This window comes from Oncorhynchus tshawytscha, linkage group LG11 (genome assembly GCF_018296145.1).
Source record: "Oncorhynchus tshawytscha isolate Ot180627B linkage group LG11, Otsh_v2.0, whole genome shotgun sequence".
Taxonomy (NCBI): Eukaryota; Metazoa; Chordata; class Actinopteri; order Salmoniformes; family Salmonidae; genus Oncorhynchus; species Oncorhynchus tshawytscha.
Window position 1 is genome coordinate 949,570 of NC_056439.1, and position 19,864 is coordinate 969,433.

The following is a 19,864-nucleotide window of genomic DNA, read 5'->3' on the forward strand; positions in this document are numbered from 1 at the left end:
TATGTAGCGTTGCTACTTTTATAGCCTCGCTACTGTATATAGCCTGTTTTTTTTTACTGTTGTTTTATTTCTTTACTTACCTATTGTTCACTTAACACCTTTTTTGCGCTATTGGTTAGAGCCTGTAAGTAAGCATTTCACTGTTTTATTCGGCGCGCAAACTTAGATTTTATTTGATTTTAATACGTGTACCTGTGTGAAATAGGACATGAACTGTAGAAGCACCCACAAAAATATTACAACTCAAGACACTAACATGAAATTGTATGGCCACAATGGCTGAAAATGGAAAAATCTTGCAAAATACATATGCAAAATTGTGCAAGAATTATCCATCCCTAGATAAATGCCTTCTAAAATGATTCCCTTGAATTTCAATTTGAGTGAATTGTGAAGACAAGAGCTCAACCACGACTAACTGCTACCACCGTGTGGCCTTGATTAGTACTACTTTTCTAGAAAGGGGCGGTGTTCAACGTCACAGGAAGTAGGAAGTGAACGAAGCAAAAAAAACAATACCCACTGGTTTTCACTAGATAGCACAGCCACGAAGTCAAAAGATTTATGAAAATAAAAATGTGCTTTTTGGTCTTACTTTAAGGTTATGTCTAGGCATAAGGTTAGCAGTGTGGTTAAGGATAGGGTCAATGCTAGGTTTAATATCACATTTTAAGAAGATAGAAATGGGCAGAGTTTGACTTTGTGACTGTGGTAGCTAGTGAAGACCAAAACACTGGTAGGTCAACGTGTGGTTGCTTTGGAGTATCTAATGACAGAATTATCCTTATTTTCTTTATTCCAAAAATTAATACTCAGTTATGAAAGTGTATGGAGCAATATTAGAGGACAACAGCAAAGCTGAACGAAGCAGATTTATGTTCAAATAGCTAGCTATCAAGGTGAGTTCTCCATTGTATGTACACGTTTTGTAATTGTTGAGCTATATGACTACTTGTCAGTCAGTTACCGGTGTATGTACTGTATGTATGCATATGTCCATTCGTTTCTACTGGAAAAATTTGCTCCTGAATGCCACAACCTCAAACAGTCTAAATAGCCCAAAGTGAGTGTCATAGAGTAATCAGCATCAGCTTTGTTTTGGTTCTGTCTTGTTGAATTAACTGAAATGTGTCACAAACCTCTACTGAATGCCTGTTGTCTAACGTTACATCATTATCAGACTCTCTCCCCTAGAGAAGGGACCAGTGCCAGGCAATCATGGGATCCTCAGTACTCTTTCCGCTTCTCCACGGCTTGTCCTCCCCCTTACGAACTGTCACCCCAACATTGGGCCGATGCCTCCTCCGTCAGCTACACCCACCATCCTGCACTCGTACCCCTTGTACCCCCTCATTCCCTGGGCTTAACTCCCAACACATCCGTGGTATGTGTGTGGAATCCACCCTCAGCCACATCAAGGAGCTGAGTCCACCAGAGCAGAGGCTGTTGAAAAAGCTGTATGAAGGACTGATCTCAGGTCAGCGGGCCAGTCTGGCTGAGTCCATTACCCTGGTAGAGACCCAGCATCCCAGAAAGAAAGAGCTGGCCCAGGTCCTGCTACAGAGAGTACTGGCCCACAGGAAGGAGCAGGAGAAACAGAACGGAGGGAAACCCCTGGCCTTCAGAGTGGGTTAGTATGTGGATTGTTATGTTCAACATTGTTGTGTCTATGCCCAGTACATAGAATGCACGCAGACCCAATAATATGTGAACATTTGAACTAGTGGCTTGCAGAGTCCTTAGAGTTGGAACGCTTGAATTGGTGGCTGCAATGTGGGCTTTTTATTGAAGATTTTTGTACTCCTACACTTGAGGTAGCTAAGTCTAAACTACCATATGGGGAAGAGTGTGGGCTTGGTGTACGTGCATGTTTGTCCTCTGTGAGGTGACGTCTGTCTGTAGGTCTGTCTGGCCCACCCGGAGCTGGGAAGTCCACCTTCATTGAGGTGGTGGGGAAGATGCTCACAGGACAAGGACATAAAGTCTCTGTTCTGGCTGTTGACCCCTCATCATGCACTACAGGAGGTATGTTTCCACATCATTCTACATTTTATTTATTTTAATTTTTTTATTTCACCTTTATTTAACCAGGTAGGCTAGTTGAGGTCAAGTTCTCATTTACAACTGCGACCTGGCCAAGATAAAGCATAGCAGTGTGAACAGACAACAACACAGAGTTACACATGGAGTAAACAATAAACAAGTCAATAACACAGTAGAAAAAAAGGGTCTGTATACATTGTGTGCAAAAGGCATGAGGAGGTAGGTGAATAATTACAATTTAGCAGATTAACACCGGAGTGATAAATGATCAGATGGTCATGTGCAGGTAGATACTGGTGTGCAAAAGAGCAGAAAAGTAAATAAATAAAAACAGTATGGGGATGAGGTAGGTAAATTGGGTGGGCTATTTACCGATGGACTATGTACAACTGCAGCGATCGGTTAGCTGCTCAGATAGCAGATGTTTAAAGTTGGTGAGGATAAAGTCTCCAACTTCAGCTATTTTTGCAATTCGTTCAAGTCACAGGCAGCAGAGAACTGGAAGGAAAGGCGGCCAAATGAGGTGTTGGCTTTAGGGATGATCAGTGAGAAACACCTGCTGGAGCGCATGCTACGGGTGGGTGTTGCCATCGTGACCAGTGAACTGAGATAAGGTGGAGCTTTACCTAGCATGGACTTGTAGATGACCTGGAGCCAGTGGGTCTGGCGACGAATATGTAGCGAGGACCAGCCGACTAGAGCATACAGGTCGCAGTGGTGGGTGGTATAAGGTGCTTTAGTAACAAAATGGATGGCACTGTGATAAACTGCATCCAGTTTGCTGAGTTGAGTATTGGAAGCTATTTTGTAGATGACATCGCCGAAGTCGAGGATCGGTAGGATAGTCAGTTTTACTAGAGTGAGTTTGGCGGCGTGAGTGAAGGAGGCTTTGTTGCGGAATAGAAAGCCGACTCTAGATTTGATTTTAGATTGGAGATGTTTGATATGAGTCTGGAAGAAGAGTTTACAGTCTAGCCAGATACCTAGGTACTTATAGATGTCCACATATTCTAGGTCGGAACCATCCAGGGTGGTGATGCTAGTCGGGTGTGCGGGTGCAGGCAGCGAACGGTTGAAAAGCATGCATTTGGTTTTACTAGCGTTTAAGAGCAGTTGGAGGCCACGGAAGGAGTGTGTCATTGCTGTGTTTGTGCGTGGTATTTCATCAGTGTTGTGGGGTATATGTATTGGTTTAAATGGGTCTGTTAGAATGCCTCGTAATGCCAGACAGACTCTTGCACTGTAACAAGTGGGATTTTGTGAACATTGACATAACCATTCCTCCTTGTTCAATGTTGTTAAACATCATTTCCTCACCATAGGAGGTTGGTGGCACCTTAATTGGGGAGGACGGGCTCGTGTTAATGACTGGAGCGGAATCAGTGGAATGGTATCAAACACATTAAACACATGGTTTCCAGGTGTTTGATGCCATTCCATTTGCTCTGTTCTGGACATTTATTACGTGCTGTCCTCCCCTCAGCAGCCTCCTGTGTTCCTCACATATATCTTCTTCAAGCTAGGCAAAGGATTATTATTAAATATTGATAGCTATACTGATATACTACCACTTACACTTTATGTTGGTGTTATGCATAAATCCTCCCCCTCTCCCCAGGGTCTCTGATGGGTGACAAGACTCGTATGACTGAGCTCTCCAGAGACATGAGTGCTTTCATCAGACCCTCCCCCACCTCTGGAACACTGGGAGGAGTCACCCGGACCACCAATGAGGCCATAGTACTGTGTGAGGGGGGTGGCTACGACATCGTTCTGGTAGAAACTGTAGGTGAGGAACTCAATGGTTGAGTCGACTGTTTTTAAAAGCCTCAGAAGGAACAAATCTTCACCTGGGATAGGCCACCTGCACAGTTTTTATTGAACCAGATTTAATCTCATTGTGATTCATGCTTTGCATCTTCCACATTACGTGTTTTATAAAGTCTAAATGGCATGAAGGATAAAATGATGAAATTATATAACATAGCTCATAGTTTATTAATAAAATTGCTAAGGTATCTAGCGTTTCATAAATACTTAGTTTCATTGCGTGTTGTGTCCTCAGGTGTTGGCCAGTCAGAGTTTGCGGTGGCTGACATGGTGGACATGTTTGTGTTGCTGATCCCACCAGCAGGGGGCGATGAACTACAGGTCAGACCTCCATCACCATCACACTCACCTGTTACAATGCCATTAAAGAACCTGTGAATATCTTGTGACATTGAATATCTTCTGATATTTACAGACATTTTTGATCATTTAAATGACAATTATATCCATTGATTCTTGATGTATATAAATGTCTCATGAGCTTAGTTCAACTGGCTTTAAAGTACATCCCTGATTCCTTACTCCTTTCATATTTGGAAAAGAAACAAAATGGTTTCTTTCCACCCTGTTGTCTTCACTTATCCTGTCTCAGGATGCACTTAAATATTCAAACAGGATCACAGTCCATCAATCAGCTTAGACGTATAGACATAGGATTTACATCCAATTTCTCCTCTGAAGATCAATAAAGTTGATTCAAAGCACGTTGGTCACATACACATATTTAGTCATTTCTGTGGACACACCTACTCATTACATTTTAAAATGTTTTTTCCCCTTTATTTGGACTATTTTCTACATTGTAGAATAATAGTGAAGACATCAAAACAAATGATATAACACATGGAATCATGTAGTAACCAACAAAGTGTTAAAGAAATCTAAATATATTTGAGATTCTACAAAGTAGCCACCCTTTGCCTTGATGACAGCTTTGCACACTTGGCATTCTCTCAACGAGCTCAACGAGCTTCACCTGGAATGCTTTTCGAACAGTCTTTAAGGAGTTCCCACATATGCTGAGCACTTGTTGGCTCCTTTTCCTTCACTCTGCGGTCCAACTCATACCAAACCATCTCAACTGGGTTGAAGTCAGGTGATTGTGGAGGCCAGGTCATCTGATGCAGCACTCCATCACTCTACGTCTTGGTCAAATAGCCTGTACACAGATAGGTGGTGTGTTTGGGTCATTGTCCTGTTGCACAAACCAGGTGGGATGGCGTATCGCTGCAGAATGCTGTGGTAGCCATGCTGGTTAAGTGTGCCTTGAATCCTAAATAAATCGCTCCGCGTCACCAGCAAAGCATCATCACACCACCTCCTCCATGCTTCACGGTGGGAACTACACATGCGGAAATTATCCCTTCACCTGCTCTGCTTCTCACAAAGACATGGCGGTTGGAACCATAAATCTCAAATTTGAATTCATCAGACCAAAGACAGATTTCCACCGGTCTATTGTCCATTGCTTGTGTTACTGTCTTTCAAGCAAGTCTCTTCTTCTTATTGGTGTCCTTTAGTAGTGGTTTCTTTGCAGCAATTCGACAATGAAGTTGATGTTGAGATGTCTGTTACTTGAACTCTGTGAAGCATTTATTTGGGCTGCAATTTATGAACTTATCCTCTGCAGCAGAGGTAATTCTGGGTCTTTCTTTCCAGTGGCGGTCCTCATGAGAGCCAGTTTCATCATACAGCTTGATGGTTTTTGCGACTGAACTTGGAGAAACGTTCAAAGTTCTTGAAAGTTTCCAGATTGACTGTCCTTCATGTCTTAAAGTAATGATGGATTGTAGTTTCTCTTTGCTTATTTGAGCTGTTCTTGCCATAATATGGACTTGGTTAAGACCATCTTCTGTATACCACCCCTACCTTGTCACAACACAACGGATTGGCTCAAACGCATTAAGAAGGAAAGAAATTCCACATTAACTTTTAACAAGGCACACCTGTTAGTTGAAATGCATTCCAGGTGACTACCTCATGAAGCTGGTTGAGAGAATGTCAAGAGTGTGCAGAGCTGTCATCAATGCAAAGGGTGCCTACGTTGAAGAATCTCATATACACTACCGTTCAAAAGTTTCGGGTTACTTAGAAATGTCCTTGTTTTTGAAAGAAAAGCTATTTTTTTGTTGTCTTAAAATAACATCAAATTGATCCGAAACACAGTGTCGACATTGTTAATGTTGTAAATGACTATTTGTCACGAGAATTTTCAATTCCAATGATAACTGACAATCAATAGCTCTGACCAATCCCCGAGATCTGTAAGACCATGGGTTTAATAATAATTAGTCAAAGACTCTTATGCAAAAAGGTTAGTACAGTTTATTCAGAGAACGTTCTGAAGTCCATTATACAAAGACATCAATTTTATAGCTGCGCACATACTTCCACACAAACAGTAGGTATCCTACGCACATACTTCTACACAAACGGCAGGGTAGCCTAGTGGGGCGGCAGGGTAGCCTAGTGGTTAGAGCATTGGACTAGTAACCGAAAGGTTCAAATCCCCGAGCTGACAAGGTACAAAATCTGTCGTTCTGCCCCTGAACAGGCAGTTAACCCACTGTTCCAAGGCCGTCATTGAAAATAAGAATTGGTTCTTAACTGACTTGCCAAGTTAAAAAACAAACAGTAGGTGAGTTTTATCTCTATAGTTCTCACCACTGTGTATCACTACCCAGCCGACAGTTCCATTCCCCTGAGATTAGGGAAACCTTGAGAAGTACTCCCTATGCTCTCATAGGTTCCTCAGAGGCCTAGCCAGGTTAGTTCAAACACAGTTTAACTGTTCTTCGGTATTTTCTTAGGCACCCACATACAAGTTCAAATCCTACGCTACGCCTTGCTCAGACAGTCAGTGTTTTTCCACTATACAGATACATTGTTTAACCTAATTCCGAATAAACTACACACATCATCAGATTATAATTTTATGATTCTAATCAATTTCATACAGTTATAAGGTTTCAGAGTGGAATTATTTTAGCATTATCTTTCAACATATACATTATTTTAGCAATATTGTAGCTGGAAATGGCAGATTTTTAATGTAATATCTACATAGGCATACAGGGGCCCATTATCAGCAACCATCACTCGTTCCAATGGCACGTTGTGTTAGCCTTTTAAAATGATAAACTTGGATTAGCTAATTGATCATTAGAAAATAATTTTGCAATTACGTTAGCACAGCTGAAAACTGTCTGTTGTTTTGATTAAAGAAGTATTAAAACTCACCTTTAGACTAGTTGAGTATCTGGAGGGGTTTGGGGGTTTGATTACAGGCTCATAATGGCCAGAAACAACTTTCATCTGAAACTCGTCAGTCTATTTGTTCTGACAAACGAAGGCTATTCCATGCGAGAAATGGCCAAGAAACTGAAGATCTCGTACAAAGCTGTGTACTACTCCCTTCACAGAACAGCGCAAACTGGCTCTAACCAGAATAGAAGGAGTGGGAGGCCCCGGTGCACAACTGAGCAAGAGGACAAGTACATTCGTGTCTAGTTTGAGAAACAGACTCCTCACAAGTCCTCAACTGGCAGCTTAATTAAATAGTACCCGCAAAACACCAGTCTTTAACGTCAACAGTGAAGAGGCGACTCCGGGCTGCTGGCCTTCTAGGCAGAGTTACTCTGTCCAGTGTCTATGTTCTTTTGCCCATCTTAAACTTTCTTTTTATTGACCAGTCTGAGATAGGGCTTTTTCTTTGCAACTCTGCCTAGAAGGCCAGCATCCTGGAGTCGCCTCTTCACTGTTGATGTTGAGACTGGTGTTTTGCGGGTACTATTTAATGAAGCTGCTAGTTGAGGACTTGTGAGGCTGAGTAAAACGGTATGCAAACATTATTAAAGTGACCAGTGTTCCATGACTATGTACATAGGGCAAGCAGCCTCTAAGGTGCAGGGTTGAGTAACCGGGTGGTAGCCGTCTAGGGACATTTTGTAAAGTTCAGGGCACAGTACTGAATCTGTGTGTGTTCTCCATTGCCAGGGCATTAAGCGAGGCATCATAGAGAAGGCAGACCTCGTGGTGGTCACTAAAGCAGACGGAGACCTGTTAGTTCCAGCCAGGAGAATCCAGGCAGAGTATACCAGCGCTCTGAAACTGCTCAGGAAGAAATCAAAGTCCTGGAACCCTAAGGTGGGTTGTAATTGGGTTGAATGTTTTTTGTCTGAGTGGTAGTGCGAATGGGTTAAACCTATATATAAATGTGCTTCAAATAGCTGCTCAGGAAAAAGTCCAAAGACCTGGAACCTTGTTAGTGTGGGGTTATGTGAGTTTGTGCTCATACTTTCATATGCACAGAATTAAGAAGTAAAAACAGAAAATGAGAAATAAATGCATGCCTGAACAGGCAGTTAACCCACTGTTCTTAGGCCGTCATTGAAAATAAGAACTTGTTCTTAACTGACTTGCCTAGTTCAATAAAGGTAAAAATAAAATAAAAAATGTGACAAAAAATAGCAAAACATGAAAGAAATCATATTGCCTCAAACTCCAGGTAACTGCGGGTTGGAACCTGATATTCTTCTTCATATCCTCTATTGGAGAGCTGTGTTACATTTCCTCTGAAAATCCTTTTTTGCCGCCCTCAACTCTCCACACGCACACATCACCAGAGCCGACAGGCCGTCCCACTGCACAGCGAGGTCAGCTGACCTGGGGGAGGGGGATAATGTGATGTCATCATCAGGGCACTCTAGTCTGTCGCAGTGTTCCCGGGGTGGGGAGGGGGTGCTCTCTGCTTGTCTCCCCGCCCTGGGCCGAGCGTTGTCTCTTTGTCTCAGACCGACCGCGCGCGGCCCAATGCAGCATCTGCTCACCTGGCCCCCTGCCAAAGTCCCCTACCGCCACCCACCCACCCTTCTCCCTCCCTCCTCCCTCCATCCTCCCTCCATCCCCCTCTTCCTCCCCACTCTGAATAGAGAGCTGCTGTGTCATGTATTTTCCTGATTAGCAGCCCACCCACTCAGATGAAAGACTCCCAGACCTGTCTCGCTCTCTGGTTCTCTGTCTCTCTCTCTCTCTCTTTCTTGCACTCTCTCTGTTTTTCTGTCTCTATTTCTCTTCACCCCTCTCTCTCTTCATCTCCATCTATCTCATCTCTCTCTGTTTTGCTGTCTCCATTTGTCTCTCTCGCTCTCTGGCCCTGTTCCTCTTTCCACTAGTACCAGAGGCAGCAACACTGACTTCAGGACAGGAGATATCCACCACAGTGATTTTAATGGGTCTCCACATGATTCATCTGCCATATCTCAATATTAGGTTCAGGGCGGGGTACTTTGGAAGGCTCCCCTCTAGCAGATTAATCATTTTGACTGTAGCTTTGTAAGACATTTCTACAGTATTTCCCCATGTCAGAAACACATTTCTATTGGCACACTTGAATAGTGAATAGACCAATTTATAAATGACTAGATAGAATACAGCTTGATAGTGTGTTGCACCATTGAGATATGACTTCACACAGTTCCCTTTTTGTAGTGCCCTCACTCTCATTCAAGCACTGGTCAATAATGAGTTGTTTAGCCCTTAAATCAAGGTACAAATCTGTCGTTCTGCCCCTGAACAGGCAGTTAACCCACTGTTCCTAGGCCGTCATTGAAAATAAGAATTTGTTCTTAACTGACTTGTCCAGTTAAATAAAGGTTAAAAAAAAAAAACACTTGTGTTGTCTGAACAGGCCTGAGGTGAATATGGGGAATATAGACACCCCACTGGGTGTGTGATATCTGTGGTGTGTCACTGTGCCTGCATGGGGATTGATTGCCAACTACATGACGGTCCACACGTGTGTGTTCATATACAGTACCAGTCAAAAGTTTGGACACACCTACTCATTCCAGTGTTTTTCTTTATTTGACTATTTTCTACATTGTAGAATAATAGTGGAGACATCAAAACTATGAAACAACACACATTGAATCATGTAGTAACCAAAAAAGTGTAAAACAAATCTAAATATATTTTAGATTTCAGATTCTTCAAAGTAGCCGCCCTTTGCCTCGATGACAGCTTTGCAAACGCTTGGCATTCTCTCAACCAGCTTCACGAGGAAGTCGCCTGGAATGCATTTCAATTTACATGTGTGCCTTGTTAAAAGTAAATTTGTGGGATTTCTTTCCTTCTTAATGCGTTTGAGCCAATCAGTTGTATTGTGACAAGGTAGGGGGGTATACAGAAGATAGCCCTATTTGGTAAAGACCAAGTCCATATTATGGCAAGAACAGCTCAGATAAGGAAAGAGAAACGACAGTCCATCATTACTTCAGGACATGAAGGTCAGTCAATCCGGAAAATGTCTAGAACTTTGAAAGTTTCTTCAAGTGCAGTCACAAAAACCATCAAGGGCTATGATGAAACTGGCTCTCATGAGGACAACAGGAAAGGAAGACCCGGAGTTACCTCTGCTGCAGAGGATTAGTTCATTAAAGTTAACTGCACCTCAGATTGCAGCCCAAATAAATGCTTCACATATTTCAAGTAAGACATCTCAACATCAACTGTTCAGAGGACACTGCGTGAATCAGGACTTCAAGGTCGAATTGTTGCAAAGAAACCACTACTAAAGGACACCAATAATAAGAAGAGACTTGCTTGGGCCAAGAAACATGAGCAATGGACATTAGACCGGTGGAAATCTGTCCTTTGGTCTGATGAGTACAAATTTGAGATGTTTGGTTCCAACCGCTGTGTCTTTGTGAGATGTAGAGTAGTTGAGTGGATGATCTCCACATGTGGTTCCCACCGTGAAGCATGGAGGAGGAGGTGTGATGGGGTGGGGGTGCTTTGCTGGTGACACTGATTTATTTAGAATTCAAGGTACACTTAACCAGCATGGCTACCACAGCATTCTGCAGCGATACGCCACCCCATCCTGTTTGCGCTTAGTGGGACTATCATTTGTTTTTCAACAGGACAATAACCCAAACACACCTCCTATCTATGTAAGAGCTTTTTGACCAAGAAGATGAGCGATGGAGTGCTGCATCAGATGACCTGGCCTCCACAATCACCTGACCTCAACCCAATTGAGATGGTTTGGGATGAGTTGGACCGCAGAGTAAAGGAAAAGCAGCCAACAAGTGCTCAGCATATGTGGGAACTACTTCAAGACTGTTGGAAAAGCGTTCCAGGTGAAGCTCGTTGAGAGAATGCCAAGAGTACAAAGCTGTCATCAACACAAAGGGTGGCTACTTAGAAGAATCTAAAATATATTTTGATTTGTTTAACACTTTTTTGGTTACTACATGATCTCATATGTGTTATTTCGATAGTTTTGATGTCTTCACTATTATTCTATGTAGAAAATAGTACAAATAAAGAAAAACCATTGAATGAGTAGTAGGTGTATGTGAGAGTATATGTATGTCAGTATGCACTGTGTGTTTGTGTGTGTGTGTGTGGGGGGGCTTGTATTACTATCCTTGTGGGTACTGAAAACCCCCAAAGTTCACACATTGATAGTTAAACAAGAAAAATTCTCCCTTGTGGGGCCATTTCCCACATTCCCACTTGGACAAAGGCTATTTTAAGCTTAGCGGTTAAGGTTAGGGAAAATTAGGATTTTCCATTGAAATACATTTTAGGTCCCCACAGGGATAGTAGAACATAGTGTGTGTATGTGTGCTCACTGGTCCTTAACCGTGTGTGTGTGTGTGTGTGTGTGTGTGTGTGTGTGTGTGTGTGTGTGTGTGTGTGTGGTGTGTGTGTGTGTGTGTTCTCTCCCCCCACCAGGTAGTGCGTGTGTCATCCCAGACAGGCGAGGGTGTAGCAGAGCTGTGGGGTAAGATGGAGGCCTTCCGCTCAGCCACCCTGTCCGGCGGGGACTTCCAGGACAGACGTAGGGCCCAGCACAAGGTGTGGATGTGGAGCCTGATCCAGGAGAATGTCCTGAGGCACTTCCAGGAACACCCTGCCGTCAGGGGGGAGCTACCCCAGCTAGAGGACAGGGTCACCAGGGGAGCTATATCACCGGGCCTGGCGGCTGATCTGTTACTGAAGGCCTTCACCTCTTCTTCATCATCCTCCTCCTCACAGTGACCTAGCTGAAGTGGAGATCTAATACCAACAGCATTATTCATATACTGTAATATTGATTACTCTTCTCGCCTTGTCTCTCAGGTCACTGCTCTGTAAGGACGATTGATTGTTGATGAGAGAAGGGAAGGAATTCTAGGTCTTGGTCCCCCTCCCAATCCCACAACACACTGCCTTCAAATTTAAACACTGACCTACTTACTCATACAAGCGACTTGACATTGCCGTTTATTGGTTTATACTTGAAGAGTATCAATGGATGCAGTTTTATAGATTTTATCATAATCAATGAGTTGAATAAATTATGAAATGAATTAGATAATTGTGGGCGTTTTCTGTTGCTGAAATGTTTGTGTGGGGACGTAGCTGCTGAACCAGGGCTAGGAAGCTTTGTGTGGGGATGTAGCTGCTGAATCAGGGCTAGGAAGCTTTGTGTGGGAACATAGCTTCTGATCCAGGGCTAGGAAGCTTTGTGTGGGAACATAGCTACTGAACCAGGGCTAGGAAGCTTTGTGTGGGAACGTAGCTGCTGAACCAGGGCTAGGAAGCTTTGTGTGGGGACGTAGCTACTGAACCAGGGCTAGGAAGCGTTGTGTGGGGACGTAGCTACTGAACCAGGGCTAGGAAGCTTTGTGTGGGGACGTAGTTACTGAACCAAGGAAGCTTGACAACTTTTAATACAAGTGTCATATCATTCCCGTTGTCCTAGTAAAGTTTTACATTTAATCCAGACAAAATTACCACATATTTGCAATAATGCCTCTTGACCACCAGATGTCCCCCTAACTTTACATCTAAACTCACCTAAACCATTTTCATAATGACTGGCCTGAGAGCCAGCCTCCACCCCTCCACCGCTCCTCCCCTCAGGATGTGCTGGGTGACAGGTCACAGAGAGGCTGCTAGGACACCTGATCCTTCTTCCCTGGAGCTCTGAGGACACCATGGTAATCCTTCACATCCATCCTCCATGCCAGTCAGAGCCTGGCTTCAAGCAGATACTAGGCTACCTACCTACCGCTGGGCAGAGGAATGATCAAAGAGACAGTAGTATTATCATAAAGCATCCATTACACCAGCCCACGGCGCAGTAGGCATCAACCTCTGTAAATAAATAAAAAAACAGTGGGAATTGCCCTCATTGTACAGTGCCAGTGTAAAGTTTGTAAAGGACAGCCTGTATATAGTGGGGAGAAAACTGCTTCTATGCTGCAGTCCAAAGCCACAAACCTATGTTTGTTGTTAGGAAAGAATCCCTAGATTCTTAGTCAAATCCGTCCCAGTCCCCCCCCGATTATTCCATCCACTTCCATCTTTCCTTGATCGTTTACATCTGTCTGTTCCGGAGAAGTGAGCCCCAGCCTCCAGAGTCTCTCTGCTCGCAGGTTGGCGGTCGTTTCCTCCTGTCTGCGCCTGGAGGAAGACTGCCCCCTGAATGCAGATGGATTCATTAGGCTTGAGTAACACCCTTCCCCTTCATCACGCTGTCTCTCTCTCTCTCACACACACACACACTGTACTGCTCTAGGGAACAGTCAGTCCTAGCTTAATCTCTGGACATACACACACACACACACACACACACACACACACACACAGCGTACACTAGGCTTCAGTGTAAACAGCCTGATGTGGTTTCTCAGTGGAAAGATTAACTCAAATGCTGTCGTATCATGTTCAATGTTCAGCCATTTTAGCCCAAACACAGACCAGTCCACATGTGTTTACCATTTAGAGACATTTCTTTAATGTAAGCACAGAGCATGGACACGGTCTTTGATGGGGTCGGAGGGGGATTTTCCATTTCTCAAGACTTCGATTGATGCTTTGTGTGTCCGTCAGAGCGGCGGTCCATCCCCACATTTTCATCCAACACACAAACGTCTCTTTATTTGAAATTGTGTTTAATTGCAGTCCAAACCCAGCTCCACTTGACAACATCTGCAAATGATGACTAATTACATGACAATGTACTCATTATGAATGGTTAGTAGTATAGAGCGTTGTCGTAGCGACATGACAGTCACATTCCTATGAGTATTGTTTCTATAATTAAAGACAACCAAGTCTTATTGTTAGAAATGGTAGTGTCGGAATTGTTGCGGTGACCTATGCAGTCTGTTGCTGGTGTACAGGACCATGTCTTAGAATGATGAATGGTTAGTATAAAGCGTTGTCGTGGTAACTTGTCGTGTGTAGCACCAGACAGAGACCTAGGGCTCTAATCAATCCGTATCGGGGGAAATTCATCACTAAGGCCCAATTTGAAATTGAAAGGTAATGTTCCCAAGTTCGCGGAGACGGTAAACGCTACATATGTCGGCTCAATCCTAAATTACCTTTCCATTTCTCTCTGGAAATCTGTAATGCTTCAGTGGTAAGGATTGAAAATAACCCCTAGGTGGTGGTAGTTTTGTTGTGGGTTCTGCTGGTGTTGTATTTGGGCATGTTGTCTGCTCTGATCAGAGAGAGCGGGATGGGTGACACTGAATGAAATGTCACCTGGGCCCTCCCACCACGCTAACGCTGGGCTCTTTCTCTGTGTGTGTGTAGTGTGGCTGCTGGTCATGGTCTGCCGATCCACAAAGCCTCTCTCTCCCTGCTGTGTAGGCTCTCTTCATCTCCCCACAGTCCCCCCTGCTCACACACACAAACCCTCCACACACACATACCTCCCTCACACACACTGCCCTCCTCCTTCCATGACACACACACACTCCTCCCGCTCGGGTCGCACCGACTCGGCTGGCTGCTCTGCCGTCTCTCTCACGTGACAGATGAGTGTGTGTGAAGCATTTCATTCAGGCTCACGGCTCAGTTTCAAGACTGCTGCAAAACGATCCAAGCACCCACAGTCACTAGTAGGGATGGAGTGGACTGGAGAGAGCAGAGAGGATGGGGGGAGGTGAGATTTGTGCTTTTTGTTGTTTGTGTGCTCACCCTCTAAGCAGCCCACCTCATAACACCATAGTATCTCTCTCTCTGCTCTAGCAGTAGAACCCTAGAGGCTGGGGGACATGTGATATTATAAGGAGTGTAGGATGGAACGTAGGGTTAATCTATCTATAGGGTGTCTTCATACAGACGATGAGGCACTGATTGGCTAGTTTTTATTGTGTCTCACTACCAGTTTCAGTGGGGTCTAATCATTCTATTTTTTTTTTTAAATGCCTTCCTAACTAACCATCTTAAATAAACATGCCCCATTCAAGAAATTTAGAACCAGGAACAGATATAGCCCTTGGTTCTCCCCAGACCTGACTGCCCTTAACCACCACAAAAACATCCTATGGCGTTCTGCATTAGCATCGAACAGCCCCCGTGATATGCAGCTGTTCAGGGAAGCTAGAAACCATTATACACAGGCAGTTAGAAAAGCCAAGGCTAGCTTTTTCAAGCAGAAATTTGCTTCCTGCAACACTAACTCAAAAACGTTCTGGGACACTGTAAAGTCCATGGAGAATAAGAACACCTCCTCCCAGCTGCCCACTGCACTGAAGATAGGAAACACGGTCACCACTGATAAATCCACCATAATTGAAAATTTCAATAAGCATTTTTCTACGGCAGGCCATGCTTTCCACCTGGCTACTCCTACCCCGGTCAACAGCACTGCACCCCCCACAGCAACTCGCCCAAGCCTTCCCGATTTCTCCTTCTCCCAAATCCGTTCAGCTGATGTTCTGAAAGAGCTGCAAAATCTGGACCCCTACAAATCAGCCGGGCTAGACAATCTGGACCCTTTCTTTCTAAAATTATCTGCCGAAATTGTTGCCACCCCTATTACTAGCCTGTTCAACCTCTCTTTCGTGTCGTCTGAGATTCCCAAAGATTGGAAAGCAGCTGCGGTCATCCCCCTCTTCAAAGGGGGACACACTCTTGACCCAAACTGCTACAGACCTATATCTATCCTACCATGCCTTTCTAAGGTCTTCGAAAGCCAAGTCAACAAACAGATTACCGACCATTTTGAATCTCACCATACCTTCTCTGCTATGCAATCTGGTTTCAGAGCTGGTCATGGGTGCACCTCAGCCACGCTCAAGGTCCTAAACGATATCTTAACCGCCATCGATAAGAAACATTACTGTGCAGCCGTATTCATTGATCTGGCCAAGGCTTTCGACTCTGTCAATCACCACATCCTCATTGGCAGACTCGACAGTCTTGGTTTCTCAAATGATTGCCTCGCCTGGTTCACCAACTACTTCTCTGATAGAGTTCAGTGTGTCAAATCGGAGGGTCTGCTGTCCGGACCTCTGGCAGTCTCTATGGGGGTGCCACAGGGTTCAATTCTTGGACCGACTCATTGATGTATACAGAGAAGAGAGGTCGCTCTTGCTGCTGGTGAGTCTCTGATCCACCTCTACGCAGACGACACCATTCTGTATACTTCTGGCCCTTCTTTGGACACTGTGTTAACAACCCTCCAGGCAAGCTTCAATGCCATACAACTCTCCTTCCGTGGCCTCCAATTGCTCTTAAATACAAGTAAAACTAAATGCATGCTCTTCAACCGATCGCTACCTGCACCTACCCGCCTGTCCAACATCACTACTCTGGACGGCTCTGACTTAGAATACGTGGACAACTACAAATACTTAGGTGTCTGGTTAGACTGTAAACTCTCCTTCCAGACCCATATCAAACATCTCCAATCCAAAGTTAAATCTAGAATTGGCTTCCTATTTCACAACAAAGCATCCTTCACTCATGCTGCCAAACATACCCTTGTAAAACTGACCATCCTACCAATCCTCGACTTTGGCGCTGTCATTTACAAAATAGCCTCCAATACCCTACTCAACAAATTGGATGCAGTCTATCACAGTGCAATCCGTTTTGTCACCAAAGCCCCATATACTACCCACCATTGCGACCTGCACGCTCTCGTTGGCTGGCCCTTGCTTCATACTCGTCGCCAAACCCACTGGCTCCATGTCATCTACAAGACCCTGCTAGGTAAAGTCCCCCCTTATCTCAGCTCGCTGGTCACCATAGCATCTCCCACCTGTAGCACACGCTCCAGCAGGTATATCTCTCTAGTCACCCCCAAAACCAATTCCAAAATAAAAATAAGAATAAAAATTCTACAGAACCTAGTAGGCAGATCATGGTAGAAGTGGGGTCTAGTCATTCTACAGAACCTAGTAGGCAGATCATGGTAGAAGTGGGGTCTAGTCATTCTACAGAACCTAGTAGGCAGATCATGGTAGAAGTGGAGTCTAGTCATTCTACAGAACCTAGTAGGCAGATCATGGTAGAAGTGGGGTCTAGTCATTCTACAGAACCTAGTAGGCAGATCATGGTGGTAGTGGGGTCTAGTCATTCTACAGAACCTAGTAGGCAGATCATGGTGGTAGTGGGGTCTAGTCATTCTACAGAACCTAGTAGGCAGATCATGGTGGTAGAGAGGGGTCTAGTCATTTTACAGAACCTAGTAGGCAGATCATGGTGGTAGTGGGGTCTAGTCATTCTACAGAATCTTGTAGGCAGATCATGGTGGTAGTGGGGTCTAGTCATTCTACAGAACCTAGTAGGCAGATTATGGCAGTAGAGTGGGGTCTAGTCATTCTACTGAACCGAGTAGGCAGATCATGGTGGTAGTGGGGTCTAGTCATTCTACTGAACCTAGTAGGCAGATCATGGTGGTAGAGTGGGGTCTAGTCATTCTACTGAACCTAGTAGGCAGATCATGGTGGTACATAGTATGACAGGGCCTCTCAGGTGGTCAGCTAGTGTGAGTCTCCCCCTTTATTAAAGCACCTGAGGAAAACTCATTCTCATCTACACACTAATGTTCTCTTCCTCTCTTTCACACACAGACCTGTGTTTGCTGTGTGTAATTTTCTCGCCTGCCTGCTGCCTATGGGCCTGTGGACGATGATCTACATATGGAGAGGGAGAGAGAGAAGGAGCCTTCCTTGGCGCCCAGTAATTGGACTTTAGAAGCCGATTGGGGGAACTTGGTTGACCTCTGGTAATGGATTTGAGTGAATAATTATTTGTAGTTATGGTTGGAAGATGATATCGGCGGGAGCGGGAGAGAGGGATGAATCCCAGTGTGTGAGTCACCACTGCTGTAAAATAGGGAGATGGAGAGAGAGATGTTGCTGCCAGCACTCAATTAATGAAATCCAGCTGCTTAGGCTCCCTGCGCGCACTGCCTGATAAAAAAAAAACGCCCTGGCTGGTCTGGTCAGGAAAAAGGGTTCTCTCACACTGCCCCTTCCCAGCCCAAACAACAAACTACCCATCACCCACCTGCATTGCGTTGTTAAAATCTTAAAATCCGCCCCCACTCCAGACTCCAGGTAAAATACATTATAGGGAGGGTCCATTATTTTTTTAAAGCCGGTGGTGCTTAGCGTTTGCGCGTGCGTGTTAGCTTATCTTAGCACAGCCAGCAGCCGCCATGATAATAGAACCTAATGAAAGCGATTCTCAAGATGGCAGCCAGCGCCAGTCCGCGCCACCTCAGGACACAGAAGGCAATCACTCTTAATCCACAGTCTAATTGGCCTGGCTGTGCCTCCTCTGGGCCTAAGTGAATTCAGCTGTTCGATTACTGCGGGCCAATAATCTGGAATGTCTGGAATAACATCTGACTGACTGAGACGTCTTGTTTAAACAAAAGGATGTCCGACGAGACCCGGCGGACAAAGTGCATCTTTCAAATGGTGTCTGGACGTCTTGGACCCGGTCTCCTCCCTCTGGTGTGTGTGTCTGTTAGTACTCAGTGTTCTCTGGCAGAGACAGAGACATCAACCCAGGCAGAGAGGTCCTGGCTTGGCAACTCTCTGCCTCCCCTCTCTTCTCTCTGCCTCTCCCCTCCCCCTCACTGCCTCTCCCCTCCCATCTCTTCTCTCTCTGCCTCAGCTCTCTGCCTTGAGAGGCTGTGTCCTAGATCAGTGATATGTAGGGTGAAAATTAAGCTACTCCCCCTTATTATCTCTGGCTGTACTCTCTCACTAGCCCTCATCCCCCTCTCCTCTCTATACCCTTCTCTCTCTCTCCCCTCTCTCTATCTCTACTCATTCCTCACTCCCCCTCTCTCTTCCCATCTCTCACTCCTGGCCCTTCTCTCTCCTCTCAATTCAATTCAAGGGGCTTTATTGGCATGGGAAACATATGTCAACATTGCCAAAGCAAGTGAAGTAGATAATATACTAAAGTGAATATCCCCTGTTCTCTCTCTCTCTCTCCACCCGTCCCTCTCTCCTGGTCCTGGTGCCCTCTTGCCAGTCTCTCCAGGCTGGGCAACCAGTGGTCTCTCCAGGCTGGGCAACCAGTGGTCTCTCCAGGCTGGGAAACCAGTGGTCTCTCCAGGCTGTGCTCCAGACAGACCATGTTTTGAGAGGCAGTGCTGGACTACACTCCTTCACTCCTCCTTGGCTGCATACGGAGGTCAACCTGTCACACCTGTCCACAGCTACACACACACTCTCTCTCTCTGCTGTGTAGGGAAAACTACCAGACAGCTCCCTGCACGCCACAATCCCAGACTCATGTAGAGAGGCAGAAGATGAACAGAACAATCTTGTATTTTATTCCACTGTGCTTTGAGCCAAGTGTCTTTTATGATGGAGGAATTAATGCTACAGCACTTAAAGCCTTGGCAACCAGTAAAAAGTGTTCTAGTCCGCGTCCCAAATGGCACCCTATTTCCTACATAGTGTACTACCTTTGACCAGGTGCTCTGGATCAAAAGTAGTGCACTATATAGGGAATATGGTGCCATTTGGGACGCAATGTAGTTTTTACTTTCTGGAGCGGAGGAGGTTTATATTGGATAGTTGCTATTAACTACCGATAGACTGCACTCTGCCTTGCCCTCTCCTTGGCCATATGTTAATGACCACTCAGTGCTTCTGCCCTGGGGTAACCCTGCCCACTGCTGGACTGGGTCAGCCAAGCACCAGACCCTCCAAACGACTAGGCTACC

General features: G+C 44.9%; 1 protein-coding gene across 1 annotated transcript; it reads left to right on the forward strand.

The window, feature by feature from the left end:
* Positions 1–502: 502 nt before the first annotated feature.
* Positions 503–12,236, forward strand: LOC112236670 (methylmalonic aciduria type A homolog, mitochondrial-like). Its single transcript, XM_024405268.2, has 7 exons — positions 503–899; positions 1,181–1,630; positions 1,903–2,025; positions 3,662–3,832; positions 4,109–4,194; positions 7,870–8,019; positions 11,617–12,236. The coding sequence occupies exons 2-7, from the start codon at positions 1,219–1,221 to the stop codon at positions 11,920–11,922; spliced, it is 1,248 nt and encodes a 415-aa protein (XP_024261036.2). The 5' UTR covers positions 503–899; positions 1,181–1,218; the 3' UTR covers positions 11,923–12,236.
* The last annotated feature ends 7,628 nt before the right edge of the window (positions 12,237–19,864 follow it).